The sequence below is a fragment of the Hippoglossus hippoglossus genome, chromosome 15 (genome assembly GCF_009819705.1).
Source record: "Hippoglossus hippoglossus isolate fHipHip1 chromosome 15, fHipHip1.pri, whole genome shotgun sequence".
In the NCBI taxonomy this organism is placed as follows: domain Eukaryota; kingdom Metazoa; phylum Chordata; class Actinopteri; order Pleuronectiformes; family Pleuronectidae; genus Hippoglossus; species Hippoglossus hippoglossus.
This window is the reverse complement of record NC_047165.1, coordinates 15,124,445-15,145,891: the sequence shown is the minus strand read 5'-3', so window position 1 is coordinate 15,145,891 and position 21,447 is coordinate 15,124,445. Positions and strand designations below refer to the sequence as shown.

General features: G+C 40.8%; 2 protein-coding genes across 4 annotated transcripts; both read right to left on the bottom strand.

Annotated features, from left to right (window-relative positions):
* Positions 1–3,674: 3,674 nt before the first annotated feature.
* prr18 (proline rich 18) lies at positions 3,675–5,292 on the bottom strand. The gene has a single exon (XM_034609334.1). The coding sequence runs from the start codon at positions 5,140–5,142 to the stop codon at positions 4,375–4,377; it is 768 nt and encodes a 255-aa protein (XP_034465225.1). The 5' UTR covers positions 5,143–5,292; the 3' UTR covers positions 3,675–4,374.
* Positions 5,293–7,890: 2,598 nt separating this feature from the next.
* Positions 7,891–20,899, bottom strand: sft2d1 (SFT2 domain containing 1). Of its 3 annotated transcripts, none has more exons than XM_034608929.1 (8): positions 20,647–20,851; positions 19,882–19,968; positions 18,780–18,862; positions 15,429–15,510; positions 15,033–15,068; positions 14,878–14,936; positions 11,821–11,850; positions 7,891–8,589 (listed from the first exon to the last, which is right to left on the bottom strand). In XM_034608929.1, the coding sequence occupies exons 1-8, from the start codon at positions 20,710–20,712 to the stop codon at positions 8,547–8,549; spliced, it is 486 nt and encodes a 161-aa protein (XP_034464820.1). In that variant the 5' UTR covers positions 20,713–20,851; the 3' UTR covers positions 7,891–8,546. The 3 variants fall into 3 exon arrangements, with proteins under 3 accessions (XP_034464820.1, XP_034464822.1, XP_034464821.1); XM_034608931.1 differs by lacking the exon at positions 7,891–8,589 and adding an exon at positions 11,510–11,654 and having other exon boundaries at positions 11,793–11,850; positions 20,647–20,892; XM_034608930.1 differs by lacking the exons at positions 7,891–8,589; positions 11,821–11,850; positions 14,878–14,936; positions 15,033–15,068 and adding an exon at positions 15,099–15,163 and having other exon boundaries at positions 15,326–15,510; positions 20,647–20,899.
* Positions 20,900–21,447: the final 548 nt, after the last annotated feature.

The following is a 21,447-nucleotide window of genomic DNA, read 5'->3' as shown; positions in this document are numbered from 1 at the left end:
TGGTAATCCCTCTCGTCTGCCGAGAGCATCCTCCCACACAACAGCCTGACTGTGTGTTCCTGCAATGCTTAAAAAAAGAGGCCCAGAAGGAAATACGCAGGATTAATAAAAACCCACCTCCTCTCCTACAAATCCCTCACCTTGCCTCATCTTCTGCTCTTTATTGAGTGCCTGTAATCTCAGTACGATGAAGAATGACAATATAAGGATATTACAGAGGGGACTTTCAGGGACAGGTTTCACTACTACATCTTGAGGTATAGATGTATCCCAGCAAAGAGAAAAATATAAGATGAAAATAAATGTAAAATGTGAAGCATGTTACAAAAGAACAAGATTTATGGGAGTAGAATGATGCACGTCAAAGCAGATTGACTTCAGAAAAACCCTGAGCTCCATTCTCACTTTATAACCCTTAAGATGGAGAATAAAACATTGAGCTTGATGTTTTATGGGAGCACCGTACTCTGTGATCTGTCTCCACTCTGAGGTCGCCCTGTCCCTGGGAAATGTCTCCTTCCTAACAGGCCGCCAATGAATGACCACATTACCAGAGTTTATGGCCCGAGTCTGTTCAGGAAGTGTCTGTTTTGTCTTTTCTCACAAGAGCTACAGGACACGCAGGATTGATCAGTTTCTGTTGCCACAGTGATGCTGTGGTGGCGCAGAGAAGACGACCTGCAGATCTTTTTGCTCTCTCTCTCTCTCTCTCTCTGTTCTGTGCACAGTGTCAGTGACGGGCTCAAGGCAGCATCCATCTGCGCCTCGCTGCCACCGTAAGTCAGTGGAGGATAATGCTGCAGCACGTCACTCCTCCAGACTGTGATCATGACACTGCGGTGAGGTGGACACAAGCCTGCAGACATTTCCTTTTCACTCCTGTTAAGGGAGTAAGACATGAAAGACACGAGAGGCTGTGGGTGTAAACAGAAAGAGTTTCCAGCTGGGTAATGAAAACATAGAGATCTGCAGCAGGGATCTAATATAAAGAAACAAAGAGAAAGTGTTTCTACTTGTAACCATGCTGACATCAGGCCTAATTCAGATAGTAATGAATACCAGAGTGAGGCACATAAACAAGGCCATGACTGAAATGACACAATGGACGAGGATTACACAACTTGCAGGGGATAATTGTCATCATCAGGGAGGCACGGAGAACCGAGCGGGTCTTGGTACACACTGTACGGGCTCAGCCATGATCTCAGCCTGCCGCATGCGACAATGAAACCAGTTTGTGACAGAGAGTGGGAGCATTGATTCAGGACATGATGCTGTATTCTCAGATGGAGAGAACCTGCAGTGAAATGCACGGTCCCATAATATTTAGTTATACCAGGACACATGTTTGACACCTGATTTATTACTACATTTTTTTCTGTTTGTGAATAAAATGTAGAACAGGAGTACAAAAACGTGAAAGTGCTGATGTGTGGGTTATTTAAAAATACCTTTCTGACACCAGCAGGAAATAAGTGCTCTTTCAAAGTCGAGGGGAGTGTGTGTGACTGATGAAGGTCTTTCACAGATCTCATGACAAATCAAGGCCTTCAGGGAAATCAGGAATTTCTCTCTAAATGGAAATAATGATTAGGCATCAAATAACAACAAAACATCAAACGACAACGTCACCGGAGTGAATAAGTTGTAAACTTTCAAAAACAGCTTACCAGTCGCTGGCGAGCAAGATTTTCTAATGCACTGCACTGTCTTAAAACGACACACTCGTCTGTCCGAGCTGTTAAAGTAAACCACAACTCTGGTTTCCAAGTGACAGAGAACAATGCAAACAGAGTTAGAGCTTATTGCAGGGAACATCCAAACTGTACACACACGTTTAACTGTGTTTGTGACCCTGAGCGAAGCGTCTGAGGCTTTGATGTGATTGTTGAGTTTCCCTTGAGTGGTTTAATGATCAGTGAAGTAAAGTGAAGGCAGAAACAAAGAGGTCAGGGTCTTTATCACTTCATTTCACTTTGTGTGTTGTATTGCAGGAGGTATTTTGCTTAAAATGATCTTTTACTGGTTTGTTTCTAAGCCCTGAATTGAACCTGTATAGAATTTTTTTCCTGAACTACATGAGTATGGAAACGTCAGGTTCAAACTCTAAACAGCGTTTTCAGACATGACCTGAGTCTGGAGAACTGGGTCCGGACTTTCTGCAGAGGTTAATCTTCACGTACGATCAATGCAGCAGGAGATTCTCCGCTCTGACACGTTCACAACAGCACAGACATTTCTGGATAGTTCAGGTGACGGTTGGTGCAGCAGGCAGAGGCAGGATATAACGAATAAATTCCATTGTGGAGATCACGTGTTTTTGTTTACAGCCCAACAACACTGACGTCGGCCCTTTTCACCACAAACTCTCTTGACATCTTCGTAGATTTCTTCTTCGTGTGTGACTCTGCTTTTTCATCCTGAGATATTTGTTTTCTTTCTGTTTGTTCTCATTCTTGTGAACACGATGTCTTAAGAATACCTTGAGGGAATTTCCTCAAATTTGGAACAAGTATTCACTTGGACTTAAGGATGATGTGATTAGATTTTGGTGTTCAAAGGTCAAAGTCATGGTGACCTCAGAAAGCACATTTTTCACCTTGTGAAGGGGTTATCTCTGCAACGCCATCAAGGAATCCTTTAACATTTGGCACAAACATTCACTTAGACTCAAAGATCATTTAACTTGATTTTGGTAGCCAAAGGTCAAAGGTCAAGGTGGCCTCACGAGGTATGTTTATGTTTTTATTGAACATGATATCTGATACCTTAAGGGAATGTCTTCAAATTTGGTACAAACATTCACTTGGACTCACTGATTCATTGATTGGATTTCGGTGATCAAAGTAGCCTCGAAAAACAGTTTTGACCTCTTGATTGTGATATCTTTAGACTGCTTGTGGGAATTTCTTCAACTTTTGATCAGTTGTCACTTGGGCACAAAGATAAAGTGATTACATTTCATAGGTTAAAGGTCAGAGTGACGTTATATGAATCTGAAAGAAAAGTATGCAGTGTACACAGACACTGTACTGGTTGGCGGAGGCATACAACCGTAGTGAGGTAATTCGAGTTTGCATTTGTCTTGTGTTAGAAACGTCATCAACACACCCACTCGCTCTCGCTCAATCCTGCGGACGATCTCCTGCTGTGTTCTAAAATCAGCTCCTTCTGACTTACAGCAGACTTTTCACTAGGGGACTGGCCGGAGAAAGTCTGCAAGATGTTTGCAGACCTTCACTCAGACATTTGTGTTCACACATACAGCCCCTCCGGAGAATGTCTGGATGATCTCTGTGAGAACACGTTAGAACACCTCTGCTGTGAATCATGGATTTCTGGCACATTTTGGTCCCAACCCTATTACCTCATGTAGCTGCATACATTTTTTTTTATATGACAAAAGAAAGCAGGCTGGAAGTAATTTCCTGAAGGGATCATGCACCTGAACCATACAGTGTAGGCTACACTGATCAACCCTGCTTAGCAGGAAATCTAAGAAGCTTAGAGCACTAATGCCCACATGGCCTCAGGTAGCAACAGTGGCAACAAAGAGCTTTTAAAACATTGTCTGGGAACTGGCCGGAAGTGCAGAAGAAATCTCAATAACTGCAAAATTAGTTCAGAGGCAGCACGCAACAAATAAGGAAAGGATTTAAAAGGCTCTGGGACACTTGTGTAATTTAAAAAAAGATTTTCTTTTTACTTAAAACAGCATAAAATCATCAGCTGAGAAAACGTTTTGACAGTACAAATATTTAGTAAATATTAAATACTGTACATGACTGATAAATCCCTACAAAGGATAACACCCTCTCACTAGAGGAACCAAATCAAACAGTCCAGTTTGGTTTCAGCAGCACCAGGCGCATATAAAGCTCTGTTGTTGACAGCTTATTGTTCTCCCAACACAAAGGGACGGTTTTGCGTCCCCCCTTTTCACGCAAACTGCACAGGCGCCCCACTGAAAACAAAAAACATGTGCAAAGGACAAGAATATTAAGGTATAAATCAAACGTCAACAGAACATTGAGTAGGCATCAAAGCAAAGTCCCTGTGAATCATAACAAGCACTGTCTGGTGAGCCAGGCTGCAAATAAGATTTAATATAGGATTTTTGTCAATTTTCCTCTTATTCCATTGTGTTCCACTTTTCCATTTCTACTTTCTTTAACACCACTCATTCTTTTCAGGTAGTGACATCTTTTATAGGACATTCCTTTGGAGACAAGTAGATAATGCTCCTCCCCCCCTTATCCACAAAGGTCCAGTATACAAGAATCAATTTTAAGATGCCACAGCAGCAGGCCTCCATCGGTGCACACATTTCTCCATCATCTCCTCACTGTGAGTTCAAAACTGAAACGTCAGGTGTCAGCAGCCTTTAAGGTGCGGCAGTGCAGAAAGTTTCTCGACTTTTCCCAGAGAGGACGGGTTCTCGACGCCTTTCAGCCACTCTTTACATTTCCTGACAACCGTCTCATCCACGTCTCCGTCCTCCTCCTCGTACTCCACATCGTCGTACTTGTACTGGTCATTCAACAGAGAGATTTTCACGATGGCGGTGATGTCCTGCTCGGCGCTCTCCGCTTTGGCGAGCGGCGCGCAGCCCTTGGTCGGGCCGTGCGCCTTTTTGGACGGGAACACCCGCCTGTGCCTGAAGTCCGTGGAGGCGCAGCACTTCTGCTGCTTCGCCATCATCTGCTTCTCCAGGTTGCGCTTTTGGATGACGAGGATGGCTTCGGGGGTGAGACTGAGGGTAAACTGAATCTCCTTCTTCGCTTCGTCTTTGCCGTGGAGGTGTCTGGCGGAGTCCATGGAGCTGGAGCGCCTGACTCCTTCGGATGCGTCCTGAGGTTTGGGCACGGTGAGCCAGGAGCACTTAACCTGAGTCTCCTGACCGACACCGGGCTTCTGAGCTTGGCTTTTGCTCTTGTCCTGCTGGGCTTTCCGCCCCAAGTTCCTTAAGTTCGCCGAGGTCCAAGAGCTGGACTGCTTCTCCTTATCCGACCCCCCTCTGTCTCCGCCGGATTTGCTGGTGAGCTCAGTCTGAGGAGGCACTGCGTTGGCTTTCTTTTTCCCGAACAGATCCCTGCCAGGAGAGGAGATCCGCTGGGGGAGGCTGATGGGCGGAAAAGGCATTCTGAGCGTGGAAGTGATCAGGATATAAAAACGTGCAAGTGTCCAAAGTGCGGAAGCCGTGCGCAAAGCGACGAGCGGCGCTCTGTGGGCATTATCCTGCAGCGGCGTGGAGGGAGGCTGCACCTGTTGTCTGCGCCGGCTGGAGTTCAACTGGTGCGCGCACACTCCGCCTGGATGCTTTATGAGCGTGGCGGTGCGGAGGCGTGGCCAGCAGGACACGCACCAAACAAAGCCACGAAGAAAACTGTGGTGATGTCATTTCATAATTGCCAATAACTTCCTGAAGCGATGAGCCACATCCGCCTCCTGTTCTCTCCTTACAGCAGCAAACATTGATTTAATGGACAATCAGCCTGAAACCAAGATCTGTCTTCAGAGATCTGTGGAAGCCAGCAGATGGGGATACATTTAATATGGATTCATACAGCTCCAGAAAAAGATTAAGAGACCACTCCAGATTTGTCTTAAATCTACATGTACATGTATGGAAGCCATTTCATTGTGTGTTGAATTTGAAATTTGAGAGAAATGTTTAGTTTAGAGCAGCAGTTCCCCAACCAGAAGTCAGGGCACTGGGGGATGTGAACAGTAATAAAGCAAATTCCCTTTCATCATATGAAAAACATTGACTATAAAATCTTCATTGCAGATAAACCAGGTAGGATGAATACAGAGTTTTCTTACCTCACTCTGCACCATTAGCTGTTTCTGAAAATCTCAGCAAACAATGTCCAGCACACAAACAATAAAAAAGTGAGAAATGTGTGCACCGATGAAATCAGTGTCCTTTGTCTGCTTTAACCATATCCAGGGATAATGGCGGTGGCAGGTTACATTTATTTTTGGCGTCTTGGGCTGAAAAGTTTGGAAGCTATGGTCTAAAGAATAGAACAAAAATGGTCCATTTATTTTAACACATAACTATAAATATTAAAAACAGAGAAATTTATGATCTTGGAGTGGACTCTTTAATATTTTCCAGAGCTGTATATATAACAAGTGGCTTCAGATGTGGGCCAGGTCACTTGGGTCTATTTTTTAAGAAATTAATAGTAAATTTAAATGAATAAAGCAGATAAACCTCTGCAGCTACATGGAAGTGGCATTAACATGTTGTTTGCACTTTGATGCTTTAAAGATAACTTTGCCTGTCCTTGAACTAACAAAACACGTCCTTGGAACAATGACATGCAGTCTGTTTTTATCCATTCAGTGGGTCAATAAAGTCTCAAATGTCAATAAACTGATGTGTATAGATGGTCCATTGTTGTTCTTTTCAGCCACATGCAGCCTATGAGAGACCTGTGAGGGGAAATGTACAAATAGTCTACGATATTGATTTCTCTTCCTTTCTGCTGTTATCTGCACTTTCACCCAGACAGTTCCACCATTGATTCAGTGTGATTTTGTTTCCCTCAGAGTAGGGTAGAAGACAAAATCAATACTTCCTTGCAAATGTATAGTTTTCGGACGGTTTATTTGATATTGCCAGAGGATGCTCATATTTTACGCTTTGTGTAACTGACTTGATTTCTATTGACATATCAATGAGATCTAATTGTAATTTCATGTCTGATGAAACTTACGATATTACAACTAATCGTAAGAGGCCTGTGCCTGTTTTTACTTTCAAATAAGCAATTTACAATGGAATATTACTCTGCAAAACAGATAACTTAATCAGAAATATATTCCTGTTTATTCTACACTTTAGGGCAACCTACAACTTGCATTATTAATATGTGCGAATAAAATGACATGGACATTTTGACCAACAGACAGGCTTTCTGATCAACTTTGTAAAATGAGCTGGATTATGAGGGGGAACCGGATACACAGATTTGTTTCATTCCAGCGGTTGTTATGTCTCTCCGAAATAAGAATGGATTACATGTAATGAAGAGGCAACAGTTGGAACACTGACAGATTGCCAAGGTCAGGCCAGACGTCCCCTTCATCCTCAAAACTTTGGCGTAATCCAAAAATGGTGGGTTAAGAAAACAGATCACAAAAACAACAGCAGTCCCTCCATTCAACTGAATTATTTTATCCCTAAGATTACTACGAGAGGGATTTGCCGGGTCTCTGCCAAGTTAGTTTAACGAGTAGTACCGAAGGGAGATTTTGTCCGTGTTAATCCCCCACCACATTATACAAGCGTCTAAAGAAGCTGTGTGGGGGCTGCACAACAGGAAGAAAAATGCAGTTGTTTAGTCACATGGAGTACAAAGAAACCCATGAGGCATGTTTCAGGGCAAATTCTGCAGCTGATGCACCGGTTTGACAGGATGCATTAGAGTTTTATTATGCAGAGACTGATGTAAAAAATGGTTTTAATTTTTCCCCCCAGTGAAAACCAAAAATGTGGCTTTATATTTTCGACCGAGTGCCAGTCCAAGACATAAAACGAAGCATTCCTTCTCATCAGGATAATGTGAACATCTGCACCACAGACGGGGGGGTAGACAAAGGTTATGAATCTTCCGTAGGAGAGGTTGTCATGACAACCGCATCCTCAAAGGCTATACGCCATAGTGCCGGAGTAATGTGGGGGACCCGATACAAGCTATACTGGGTTATTAGGTCATGTCAAGATCACAATGCTCAGAAAAGCGTAATTAACTGGGTCAGCGCTGCATCTGGCAGGAAATCAAATTTAAAAATGAGGAGCTATTTTAATGTAATTTGCTGGGTGGGGGGTGGGGATGGGGGGCAGGTGTGTTAAAATGCATATTGAAGACTAACAGATTAGACAGGAGCTGCATTTTTTTAATCTCTTTAGCTGAAAAAAACCCCATTAAATGAGCAGTAGATATCATACAGTCCAGTGCATCATCAGTGGAGCAGAGCCTCAGGGAAAATGATCATATATAAACAAGGAATGACACGTGAGAGCCTATTTATACATCAGTGTCTCAGAGGAAACAGAAAGACAATGAGCTTTAATGATGCTTGTGTGTGAGTTATTACACCCTTTAAAAATCCAAAATGAAACAGAGGTTCACACTGTAAAAGATGCAAATAAGTATGGTTTGGTCAATATGTCAACAGATCTGTGTACACACAATGTTAAGGCACTTGCGTTGTAGATTACAATGTATCGCAAAATCTAAATCATTTCCCTGCATTTAAATGGTATAAAATCCTCAGAAAATATAGGAATATCTTTAAATATATTAAGCATTAAAGGCACTCATTTCTCTCACATCAAAGGCAGAAGACTGATAATCATCTAATAATTGTTATATATGGTTGATAGACCTAAAACAAAGCAAAAATTCACAGTATGAAACAGCCACAGTAAAAATTTGGAGATAAAGTGTATAAACAAGATGGATTTTACAGGATTACATGGAGCCACTGTTCTTGCAGTTTGCATATTAGGACCAGTCTTCAGAAGGAAATCATGAACCCAGACAGGTTGTGAAGCATTTCATCACAGCATCCCTGTTGGAAAAAGAAAAAGTGGAGAAAATGTCTAGTAGAAATAACAACCAGCATTATCAACAATGAAATCAGGAAATATAAGAAAAAGGAAGGTAGAGGAGGTTGAGTATTAATCTAAAATTATCCAGGAAAAACTATATCCAGTGGAGGCTAAATGTGGTCATCCATGTAAAATTAAAAGAGACAAAAAAGCCACATTCCCCCTTTTGTTACGATGATTTGGGTGGGGCTCGTCATGAATAAGTGAGTGTTTTGGCGGGGGAAGCACCACATGTTCCGAGTGATGGGGGGCTCTCCCTCTCCAGGTAGTCTGTGCTGAGGGATGATGCAATAGGAGCAATCGTCATGGCAACCGCGGACCGATGCCGGCTCTCTTGTTTCCCTTCACACCGTGTGCTCTTGCCATCAGTGTGTTGCTATGCAGACTTCGCCTGCAGCCACAGTCAAATTTCTGTGGAGGAGGTGTGAAGCCCGTCAAGGTTAAAAGGAGAAGTGGTGGTGGAGGGGTGCAGCCTGAGATGGCGGAGGAGGGGAGGTCGGTGGACGGACAGGAGACTGGCTCCTTCAGACGCTCTAGTTTAGTCACTCCAACGTTTAAATCACTCAGCACAAGAGTCCTCACATTGTCCTTCAATACAGCACGCAGGATTTTTTGTTCTTTTATATAATCACTGGAGGTTTGATGATATTTTTGCTTCCCCCACCAAAAAAGCAGCATGAACAAACGATCAGTCTCTGAGTCTTTTCCCCCACTTCAGATTAGATATCAGAGAAACACCGGCTTGAAAGGAGTGTGGGAAGTGCACATGCAGCAGGTTTTAGTAGCTCAGGTCTGGCATGGGCATGAGAGGTTATAAATAGGCAACTAGATAAAATACATTAAAGGATCAAGTCCATTGGCCATGTGGTGTTGTGACCAGCCAGGTATCACAGTTTCTCTGATGACAGCTAGGGATGAAAGTATCTAATGCTTTTTTATGTGCCACCCAGAGAAATAAAGGCCTCAGCTCTAAATATGCAGCTGCTCTGTCCCAACATGACAAACAAAAGAGAGCTAAATGATGAAATCCAAATTAAATGAAAAATGGATTAAAGTAAGAAGCTTAAGAAGAGATGGGGATAATATGTTGAAAATAAATGTAAGAAATATAATAACAAAAGGACCAACAAACAAATAACTGTGATTTCAATAGTGAGCCCCAGAAATTTACATTTCTGCATAGGAATTTGGTTTTTGAAGAGTGAACGGCGAAAAAGTCTTTGTCTCGGCTTTGTGTTGTCGTTAGCGTTTGTGTTGGGGGAGGGGGAGCTAGGGGTTGTTATAGTACGTCTCTCAGCTGTCAGAATGGATTATAGGGTTGCCCAAATACACAAGGCACTTTGTGGGGGCTGCACGGGGGCTCGGGACCTCTCACTAAATGAGTCATAACCCAGCTTACAGCTGGACTGACAAAACAACATCACACCTCATGCTTGGTTTGAGGAAAACACTGAGGTGGTAGTCCATATGGGACAATTGGAGAAGGGAATACCTGAGTATAGGAGGGTATTTTTTACCTCCACCAAGGAGGTTATGTTTTCATACGTGTTTGTATGTTTGTCTGTCTGTTAGTTAGTTAGCAAGATTACGCAAAAAACAAACTACAAAATTTTAGTTAACCTCTTCACGGAAGGAATATGGGTTAGGCAAGAAACCCTAACATTTTGGTGCAGATACGGGAGGGGTTTTTTTTCACTTTCTTTTTGAACATTAATAAAAGAAATCAAGCAGTTTGAGGGCACTGATGTTCATGAGATCTAGTGAATTTAAATGTGGCCTCATATGAGGACTGTTGGCCCTTGGCGGAGGTAAGCACTGTACAGAGTTCAATTATAGTCTTTCATTTCAAATTCTGTACCGTGGTACACTCAAGAAATTACAAAACCAATACCTGCATGTTTGCAAGGCTATCGGGTTCTACACTGTGTATGGTCTACAGTAAAAACACAGCAAGTAACCTTAAACACTGATTTTTATTCTGGTATTTTTTGGCACCACAACCTATTTTACTTTAGATCTAATCAAAATGTTTGTATAGTGCCAATGGAGCTTAACATAAGCCTTTCAACAACTAATGTAAAAGCTACATGGGGGGGGTACTTTTGGTAAATCTGGCTGAAAGAGCATTATTCCACAAGAAAAGATTTCCTTTAGATATTATGGATAAAGCAAATAACATCACTGGGGTTCAGCACAGAGGAGTGAGAAACAACAAGCTGCCATTTGTTTGACGCAGAGCCTGCACTAGTCATAGGGGGGGATTACAGCCATATGGTGGAGGCTACAGTGTTGGGAGGTAAATAAAAACATGTTTTCATTGAAGTGTCGCCCATGGTTTTCCCTCGTGTTTTCTGCATGAGGCGACACAGTGGCATTTGTAGACAGCACATGACCAAGATATAAATGGACGATAAATTATTTAAGATTTTATTATATTCTTGGACGTGGCTTCAGCGAAAGGCCAACACAGAGACTGTGTAACTAAGTCGTGAGGTTTAAAACATTGGAATACACAACTAAGATTATAAACAGAAAGGGAAGAAATAACAAATTTGACGTTTTGCCAAGGACGTCTATGTATCGTGCTGCAGAGATGACAACTGAAGTTAGCATGCTAATCTGATAGGTCATATACATTATCAGATTGAAACCTAATATTCCCCAATCCATGCAGGTTTACCCACATGTCAACAACTGCCCCACGCTGAGGTTAGATTTAATCAAGCTAATAGCTGATAGCTGATATTAGCTCAACGTGAGGATAAGAGTTTTGAGTGGTTCGTGGGCCCATTCCCGGAACACGCACACGGCAGACTCTCAGGCTCACCCTGAATCCAGTGTAAACAGAGAGGGCTGGTAAAAACGTATAATATTTTTTGTAATGGTCCACTCGCCCACTGCAGTAGCCCACCAATATTTGTTCTGGTAGGTCCGATGGCCATTCCGACCGTGGCACGGGGGGAAAGGGACCAAAGAGTGTATTATCTTGTTTCTTATTAAACAGAGGAACACTAAAATATTCTGCTTATATGCTGCCTCCTATTTGTTTAGAGTATGGATTTGATAGTTGGCAAATTCTTACACAATGTCCCTTTAAATCAGAAACCAACATAATACAAATGAACATGAGATAAAGGACATGTGCATTATCTGAGGTAAATGCAGACAAAACATAAATCATCTCATCTTACCTGGCAAATGGAATGTAAGAGATGCTATACCTGAAAGAGAAAATACAAAACATGGATGTTAATGTTATAGACAATTTACAGTATTATTATTCTGTATTATGAAGCTGAGCAGGTTAAACACAGACTGAAAAATTGTTAAAATACACTAATATGTAATGTATGTGGCCCTTAGATTTGCTTAATTTGGTTTCTAAGTTGAAATGTATATTTCATTCGGTCTAGCCACTTCAATTAAATATTTACAAGACACCATTATTGGGCTGCACTGTTACATAGATAGTCCATCACTATGGATACATTTTTTATGTAATTCAACATGAAATATCTGGTATCATCAGAAATCCTAGGATGTTTACTTGAAATGAGTTTTAGTCTGGTATTATAATGCTTGTCTGCATTATGGGTTTGTAATGATGTGACGTCTGAGAGATTAAGATTAAAAGCGGGAGAAAAAACACTCCACATAGAAAGAAGGCCCCAACATAGATTGAGGACTTTGCTATTTCATGAGCAACACACCAAAGTGTAAAATGTGTTTAATGCTCCACCAGGCAGTAAATCATTGGACTGAAGGGCCTTTGATGTTGCTCAGTGAAGAGATTAACCAAACATAAGGGTGAATGAAGTGGATACTCTGTAATCTTTGCACTAATGACTGTAGACAGACACCATGTCTAATACATACGATAATCTGTAGTGTGATCGCAACTTAAGTTTAGCTTTAAAAAAAGCCCATGATCAGACACCTGATGTATTTGAAATATGTGAGGAATGTTGGTACAGCAGTTGAATTATTAACTACAGTCCAAGTCTGAGCATGACATCTTAATCGAACACCGGTCAACAGGGACCTTCATCTGTTCCATCAGAGCCAAATCAATTAAGTACAGTTAACACTTTAAGTTCATGTTCTGAATGTCTAGACAACATAAGTAACATAAACAAGAAAAATTAATAGCAATGTTTTTAGTATTAAATGTCCTACTGTCTGCCGTGCTCTACACAGAGTCAGCATCAGCCAGTCGAGCCTCAGTGTCATAGGGTCACTTGACAGAATTAAACCTGAGGACTGGACTTTGACCACCCCTCTAGCCTCTTTTATACAGAGATCCTGCTACATAGTCATTCAGAAGAGCCCTTGTTATGTCACCTTTACTTGTTAACACTGAACCAAACAAGCCTACATACTGCTGTGTGATTTTAGATATCATGCTTGTGTTGTGACAAAGTCTGTTTAACCATTGACCGGTGTTTCCTTTAACCTTATCCTAACCACTAAGGGGGATGCAACAACACAATTGGGGAAACAGAATTCAACACAAAACTGGCTTGTTCTGGTCAGCGTATACAAGTAAAGGCGGCAAAATGTTGCATCTTCTTAACAGTAATAAAGGCAGATAAAAGGGAGATAAAAGAATCTATTTATTTCATTACGTTTTTGTATGCTTTACACAGGCTGTATAAAAAAGGTTTGAATGTTGGTCGGTGGCTTATAACAGAACAACCTTCACACAGACGTGGGAACACACTATGCCCCCGGTCTGTTATGAATGAGTCTGGGATGTGTGACTTGTGGTTGCCATGACGATGCCTCTGAGAACGCAGACTGGGCGGAAGTGACTGTACAACATGTAGGTGCAAAAGCAGCGTTGTCACTGATGCACTGAAACTGTCCCTTCCTTGGAGTCTCTACTGTTTGTGTTTCCAGGCACATTCACACACTGAAACTCTTTTGTTACTGGTGTTCAAATATGCTCAAATTCATGAACATACAAGTGCCGACATGCACAAGCCCCATCACTCACAGGTCTCATTATTCACTGCTGGGCTGCATCTTAACCCCACTGACCCCTTTATTTTACGTGCTTTAGTCTCAGTCAGTGGGTCAAAAAGACTCATTTAAAACAGTTTAAAAGTAGTGTGGACATACTGGAAAATACCCAATAATTCAGATTTTTAATTTTCAATAAATTGTTTTTTTTTAAAAAGAAATGTCAGACAATGGACAGTCAGAGATAAAAGTCATGTGTTGTCTTGTCCCACTGCCAAACCAATACCCTACAGATATAGCTTGCAATCTAATCTATCTACTATAGAACTCTGTCTGTCTGTAAGTGGAACGCATATCTTGAGAACTATTTGTCCTATCAGCTTCACAATTGGACCATGTATTGTTAAGGACCATGAGAAGTGCAGTGTCAAGTTTCGTGCGATACGTTCAATGTCAATATAAATTGAATAAACAGGTGACAAGCGCTCTGGTCTAATCTAGGTAGAATTTAAGCACTTACTTAACACTCTTCTATACAATTATATAATAATACAAGTTCAGGTTTGTATTTGAATATACATATTCTCACTGGACCATTTCTTTTTGATTTTAGAGGTGGTTATTACCACAGAGAGAGCTGCATTTACGGCACAGGATGAATACCCGTCTATCTCTACCTGCCAGGGCAACAGATGTGACACCGAACAAGTAGGTCGACATTGATGCTAGCAATAAATCTAAAGTCTAAAAATATAATGACCTACTCTGGCTACTAGCGTGACCTACAGTACCTACCAATCTTATCACAACACCACACAATCAAACTTATCTTAAGAACATATCAGTGACTGCTCAGAGAAACTGGGGAAATGTTTTTTTTTTTTTTTAAATCATATTTTATAATAGGAGATTCTTATTATCAACATATTAAACGTATATGGTATTACATTTACTCTGTATAGTCCGAGTTAAAAACACTAATTTCCCCTGAAACAGAGGGGAATGTCAGGTTAAGTGTGGTTGGAAGTGCAGTGTGACAATGACTGTATAAGTAGAACCATGTATAGTTTAGCAGCGCCGTGCCAACAGGAGTAAGTCAGATTAAAGCATCAGCAGCGTGATTATCTCAACTCACAAACAATAAATAGGAGCCAAAGCAGCTGGAGCAAAGTTCTCCATCACGGAAAGACTACTGCATTCGAGTAGGTGTGAGTGATGAGTCACTTAATCACCAGCTGAAGTACAGTACAGCAGAGAGAGAGCTCAGAGACTCGGGAAACACTTACCACGTCATTGCCAAGAACTGCATAATACAGAAGATAATAGCCAGCCCCCGTTTATGCCACTGTAAAATAAAACACAGCGGTTATTCTGGTAGTTTAACACACTGCATTAAAACAATGACAAATGTACAGTAACAAGCAATGTATTATCATCTTACCCAAAACACTGCACAAAGTGTTAAGACAAGGCAGAGCTGGTGGAAGAAGAAAGGAAACATTACAGTAGAGTTTTAGGTTGTCTACAATCTCACATCTGATTTCCTACAAGTTTGGCAGTAATTGTACGATTCTAAGCCAATGTGTTGACAGAAAACTACTAAGTGCCGAGATCAGTCCTTTAAAACCTCAAGGTAAAGAGTAGCAGACCCTTAATTGAAACTGGCCTTTTAATACAAAGTCAGACCTTTAAAAAGGGAAGGTGAAGGCAAATTCTGTGTAAATAAAATGTCACCTGTTTGTAACACAGATACTTTCCAATATAAACTGAAAGATGTATAAATATCCATTGATGTATAATAAGAGTTCAAAGTGACAGTAAAACACAAAGTATTTACCAGCATAACAATGGTGGCTATCAGTCGTGTTGGTTCAAACATGCGCTTCAGCTGATTCAGTGGTCCCATCAGGAAGCAGGTGCTTTGGAAGAACAAAAAACAAGCAGGCGAGTGAGATGTTGCAATGTCGATACTAGCATTAGAAACCTTCCCTGATAGCGCCGAAAATGCCGGGTTAGGCATCGGTGATAACACAAACCTATGTACCGCTTCAATACGACGTCCTTAAAGTAATATATGTTTCAACCACACAATACTGCAATTTTCTTTTCCTGGAAATCACTTCTTAAAAGAAGCAGTACTGCCAAAGCCAAGTACTTTTTTTTTAGAGCGGCTGAGAAGTGATTTCCAGTAGTGTAGGGTTAGTAAGAGCTAACTTGTCAGCATTCACACAAAATGGCAACATGTACCATGTGCAAGATTTCAGCTTCAAGGTTGGCACTACTAAAAAAGTCTTATTTTAATCAGCTATTTTAATTAAGTTTAACAGCTATTTAAAGGGAAGTAATTGCTGTATATTCCTAGATTTATACTTTCAGTTATGACTGTCAAAGTAGATAATAAGCTTCTAGTTCTATGGAATTCATTGTCTGCATGTATTTAAGCTAGGCCACTTTTTGTCATGTATACAAAGTTTTGATAGATTATAACAAACGTCATCGCCCTTGTCAGCTATAACAATCAACGTTCACAAAACTCAGTATCAGGGGTCAAAAACGAACCTCATCATCGAGGTGGATTTCAGAAGATTAATTTACAGTATGTGTTCACACACTGACACAAACACAATCAAATCTCTTCTGAGCGACAGAGTTGTCTGGCATGCATAATGGCTTTTACACTACATGTTGCACTTATTAGGATGGGGTAAATATTTCATGGCAGACACCACAATGACACATTTAAAGCCTCCTACATGATGCATGTATGACGTCAAGTTACTGTAACAAGACAAAGGCTTTCCCCGCTGACGAGGCACGCAGCTCTGAGGCTGAGCGACGCTGTGTGGGAAGAGGGAGCCTGCGGAGAGTCACATCTGTTAGATGAGAAACAAGAGTAGTGTACGTTGACGCAAGCTCTTTCTACTGGTCCACTGAGAGGGGTGGCTGCTTTTTTTCAACTGAGTGCGACAGAGACACTAATGACACATACAGTACACTCACACACATAGCTGCTGCTGCCATTAGAGGGAAGGAAATCAGTCATCTATATATGGTTGTCTGGGGTCCCCATTGGTCAAATACGTACATTGCAACTGCAATGGTGTCATATTATCAACAGAAAACGATACATGTCGGAGATAAATTTTAATGTTATTTTGCCATGACAACTAGAGCCCAACTAATATGGACTTTTGAGGACTGATCCCGATACCGATATTAGGGAGTAGAAAAATCAATATATAAAAGATGATATTGTAATGCCAAATGCAATACATGCTAAGATTACTTTATCAAACCCTTTTGACAATAAACTATAATTGATATTTTATAGTTCAACCAAAACTTTATTAGAAATAACTATGAAAAAAACTAACAAACAATAATAGAACCAAATACATACCACTTGAAAATTAAAATATAAAAATATTTTTCTGTAAAATGTAAAAGTAATTGCACATAATTTCTGCATTGTTTATCCTGTAAAATAAACGTAAATATAGTATAAAATATGTGTATGAAAAGCTCATATTAGCATATATTATCGGACAACCTATAAATCAGTCATTTCTATTTTTTGACAAGACCTTCCACTTCTGGGTAAAATGATGAACAAATAGTCGCTATACTTACAAAGTCACATACATATGAAACCTTGTTTAAACTACTTATACTAAAATATATCGCTAGTTTGCTTTAGATCAGTGACCTGGGCTATGAGAGCAGAAGATGACCCTGTTTCTTGATGCATCCAAACCATCTGGACACATGATATGTGAAAACAGAGACCACCCTGAAAGCAGACTCTTCAGCGGTTCACTGTCTCTTAACCGTGTCCAAGAAAGTCATCATGATTAGGTTCACACCTTGGATTATCTAGAATAAATCATTGATGATGTTTTAAAATCCAATCGGGTGATGATATCTAGTGAGGAAAAAAAGTCTAATCTTAATTAACCATTGTATTAAAATTAGAAAAACATCAGCTATAGAGATAAGAAAGTGTTTAAATGTCAGTGTAGCAGACAGTCTGATCTTATAGAGCCTGGCTGTATATATATATGTCGGTTTACAAAAAGAAAACTTTTAGACAGATTTTAGAATCAAAACCTTATTATTATCACGTTTGGTTTTGTGTTAATTAAAATAATGTAAAAATAATGATTAGAAGCCACCTTTGAAAGGGCACTGTAATGACTCCCTGTGACTGGGAGGAAATGTACCTTGCGGGCTTCTATGAGAGAGGTGACATTATTTAGGTCATATACTTGCACAGAATACTTATATTAGTGAACGATCTTCTCAGAGATTGTTGGCGAAACAAAACAGTTAAGAGACAGAGACAGCTCTGCCCCCTCTGACCATCGTCTCTTTATCCCAATCACTTTCACGCCACATATAATTAAGCAGAATTAATCTCATAATAATAATCCGCATCACAATGTGCAGTAATCTCCATATGCGATTGGAATATCTGCCCCTTTTGTATCAAAATAGTGCAATCCCTGTTCAGAGATAAACCTGTCTAACTAGTTTCTGTGATTCATGTAGGGATTAACAGTCTCTGCTTTCTATTAGATAAAGAGGCAGCTGCACTTACACCATCTTCTAGTCTAAGTGCAGTGTATGAGTATTTTCTATGACTTCAACAGTCTGTTAGCTAGGCCAGTTTTACCATTAGATGGGTTAACACACTTTTTTATGTGACCTTTTTACAAAGCAGTCTTTATGTTTGGGTTTACTAAGTAAATGTGATCACAAAGGCAGTTTATCCATTTCAATTGAAGCTATAAAAATACGTGATACTGATTTGTTCAATCATTGAGATTATGATTTTATCCTAAACTGAGCTGGTGGACGCAAATGTTTATCATAAATATATAAAATGAAAATAATCAACAAATCAGAATGAAAAACTCATGGTTCCCGAAACAAGCTCCCTGGACAAAAGGTGCTGAGAAAGTAAATAACAGGAATGACTACTTGATGTTTCTTCTTTACAAACAGCTTACAAGTTAAACTTGGAGAAATGTGTAGCCCTGCCAAGGATGACTGTAATAAGGTGTGACATTGTGTTTTAATCTTTTTTTTAATCCAATTGTTTGTAGTGTTTCTGGCAGTGCTTCACAATGGTGAGAAATAAATAGCATCAAGTTAGAACTCAGACCAGCCAAACATCAGATTGTCTTACCTGGCAAGAGCTGCTAAATTCCCTATTGTGTAGAACACAGCAAAGAGCTTGATTCCATTGGGAAGGAACAACAATGCTGAGCCCTGTTAAAACAAAAGAATCTGTCAGCTACACATAAAAATGTCACCACACATTCACTGAGAGGTAACTGACAAATGAAACCTTAAATGAATCTTAATGAAAATTAAAGGGTTACATATTTCTTCATTTTTTGCTGTAAAAAACTCAAACCTTTAGCTGTTCTATGGTGTGACTGAAAAAAACTACATATAATGGTCTCACCCTAGTGCTAAAACACCACAGGGCTATGTTTAAGAATCAATGGCTTGATTATATTAAAATCCACAAAAATGTCAACTAAATGAATAACTCTCAGAGAGGAGAGAGTGCTGGCACACTCTGAGTCACGTTTGAAAACGCGTGAAGCGAAGAGACATCATGAGTTTTTTTAGATTATGAGTTGTTTAGTTGACAGAGATCTCCTGACTGTGACTTTCACCAGCAGGCCTCCACAGAGAGCTTGTGTTGGGGGTTTGTCAGTGTGAATTACAACTATGTGGTGGCTTCGGTGTTATAAGCAAGCGACTTCCTGTCTTCTCAACTGTAAGACAACAAACTGAACCTTTCAGTGACTTTAAGCCGCCCTTAAGTGTCAATGTTGCACAAGTGATGTGTCAATCACCTTAATATGCAAGTAATGCGATAAAAGAGGAATCTGTCTTAATGGAAGTGGCTGCATTGTTATAGCTAATTAAAGGCTAATTCAGACATTCTCCGGAGGCGGCTGGATGGAGAAACTCTGGATTATGTCCAGAGCCTCTCACTCGGACATTTGCGTTCTCACACACTACCCCTCTAGAGAATTTCAGGAGATTACCCGGAGTTCAGTGAATGTCTGAACGCAGCTAATGATAGCAATTTGTACTTCCATACAGGTAAAACCTATACATTTGAATGCAATGGTATTGTATCGGTTTTCCCTATCGGCCGATATGCAAAAACCAGGTATCAGAAACATTATCATGGAGGGAGAAGAATTGTATCATAAAACAAAACAGCTGCTTTTTTTGCTCAAAGTTTTAAAAAGGGCAGAGACACTCACGAGTATGGAGCACAGGATGCCTCCAGCAAAGCAGATGACAAACCATTTCACCCTGGTGCTGTAGCTGAGAGTGGAGGCATCGAGGACCTGGTGAGAACAATGAGAGGATGTCACAAGACCTGCACAAATACCAGCGAGCTTCCTTCTCATGATTTACACCATGTCAGCTGGAGCCAGGCTGATAACACCCAGCTGCAGTGGGAACTCGGGAGGGATACACACACACACACACACACACACACACACACACACACACACACACACACACAGAGGACTGATGATAGTTATACATGATGACTCAGCGCTCCGAAGCTATAGAATCAAACTGCAACGGAGCATCTGCACAGAACCACGTAAACACGAGAGACTTTCACTTTAACAACTAGCACCGCGTCACACAAAAAAACACAACAAGGTCCAAGTCTCCACCTTACCTCGTCTCCTTCTCACCGTGAACGCGTGTAAAGAAATTACAAATAAACAAGCAAAAAAACATTTCATTAAGCACGTACAGGAGAATGTGACAGCTAGCTTCAAACCAACACGTAAATAGCACTGTTTAGCTAACTGTCAAACTGTGGTTAACTGACTTCTGTACTGACCGATACAAACTAAAGAAAGTGAAACAACAACAATGGCAGATAAACAGAGTGACTATGAGCATAACACTGGTTAAAGACACAAAACATAGAAATAGTTTTTATGAAGTTGTCTCCATTGGCACGACGTTAGCATTAGCATTGCAGGCAGTCATCCAGACGCTACCTGAGCGGTGAGACCCAGCTCCTCATTCGCCTCTCGGCCGCTCAGCACACGACGAAGCTTGTCCATCGCTGGAGGGAAACAGCTCAGAAAACACCGGGCTCAGGTCGAGGTTCTGTGACTTTACTCGCAGTTCGTCCGCTCATCTACGAGTTCAGACCGCAGCAGCTAGCGACAGCGACTCGGACTTCCTGTACGGCGCGTTTCTGTCAGAGCTGACCCGGGATCGGTGGGTCCGCGCCCTCACGTTGAGTTAACTCTGCGGAGCGACGTCACACACTGACCGCAGATCAGCGCAGGGGGGCGGCGTCATCGTGGTGCTGCCTTCCAGTGTCGTCGGAAATAATACAATTACGAAAGTACAAAAAAGGCACTAGGGATTTGACTGTCTTACACTATTCAATCTGATTCATTTGAAAAATAAACACCTACTTTTGTATCTATATTTTCCAGTCGGACACACTTAAAGTATTTCACACATTTCTTTAAGTTTATTGAGATCTAGTGGTGAAGTTGCATGTTGCAGCTGAAACCCCTCACCTCACCCTCCCCTGTAAAACATGGGAGCCTTCAGTTGTCATTAAAACTCAAAAGGTGTTTAGTTTGTCCAGTCTGGGCTACTGTAAAAAAAACATGGCGGCCTCCGTAGAGAGGACCCACTCCCGATGTAAATATAAAGTATTTAAATATAAAGGTCCCATTCTAGGGTAAAGAAAACAACAATTCCTACAATATTGATGAAACACACCAGTGAAAACATCACCAGGATTATTTTATATTCAATTTCTGCCAATAGATCCCTTT

What these genes read in the sequence shown, in the direction of transcription:
- sft2d1 (XM_034608929.1), bottom strand. Translation starts at nt 20,712, where the DNA reads ATGGACAAGCTTCGTCGTGTGCTGAGCGGCCGAGAGGCGAATGAGGAG. An exon ending in AATTTAGCAGCTCTTGCCAG is followed by an intron (nt 15,511 to 18,779) that starts GTAAGACAATCT and finishes GTTCTTCCAAAG; the next exon opens with CACCTGCTTCCTGATGGGAC. An exon ending in TAGCCACCATTGTTATGCTG is followed by an intron (nt 15,069 to 15,428) that starts GTAAATACTTTG and finishes TTCTTCCACCAG; the next exon opens with CTCTGCCTTGTCTTAACACT.
- prr18 (XM_034609334.1), bottom strand. Translation starts at nt 5,142, where the DNA reads ATGCCTTTTCCGCCCATCAGCCTCCCCCAGCGGATCTCCTCTCCTGGC.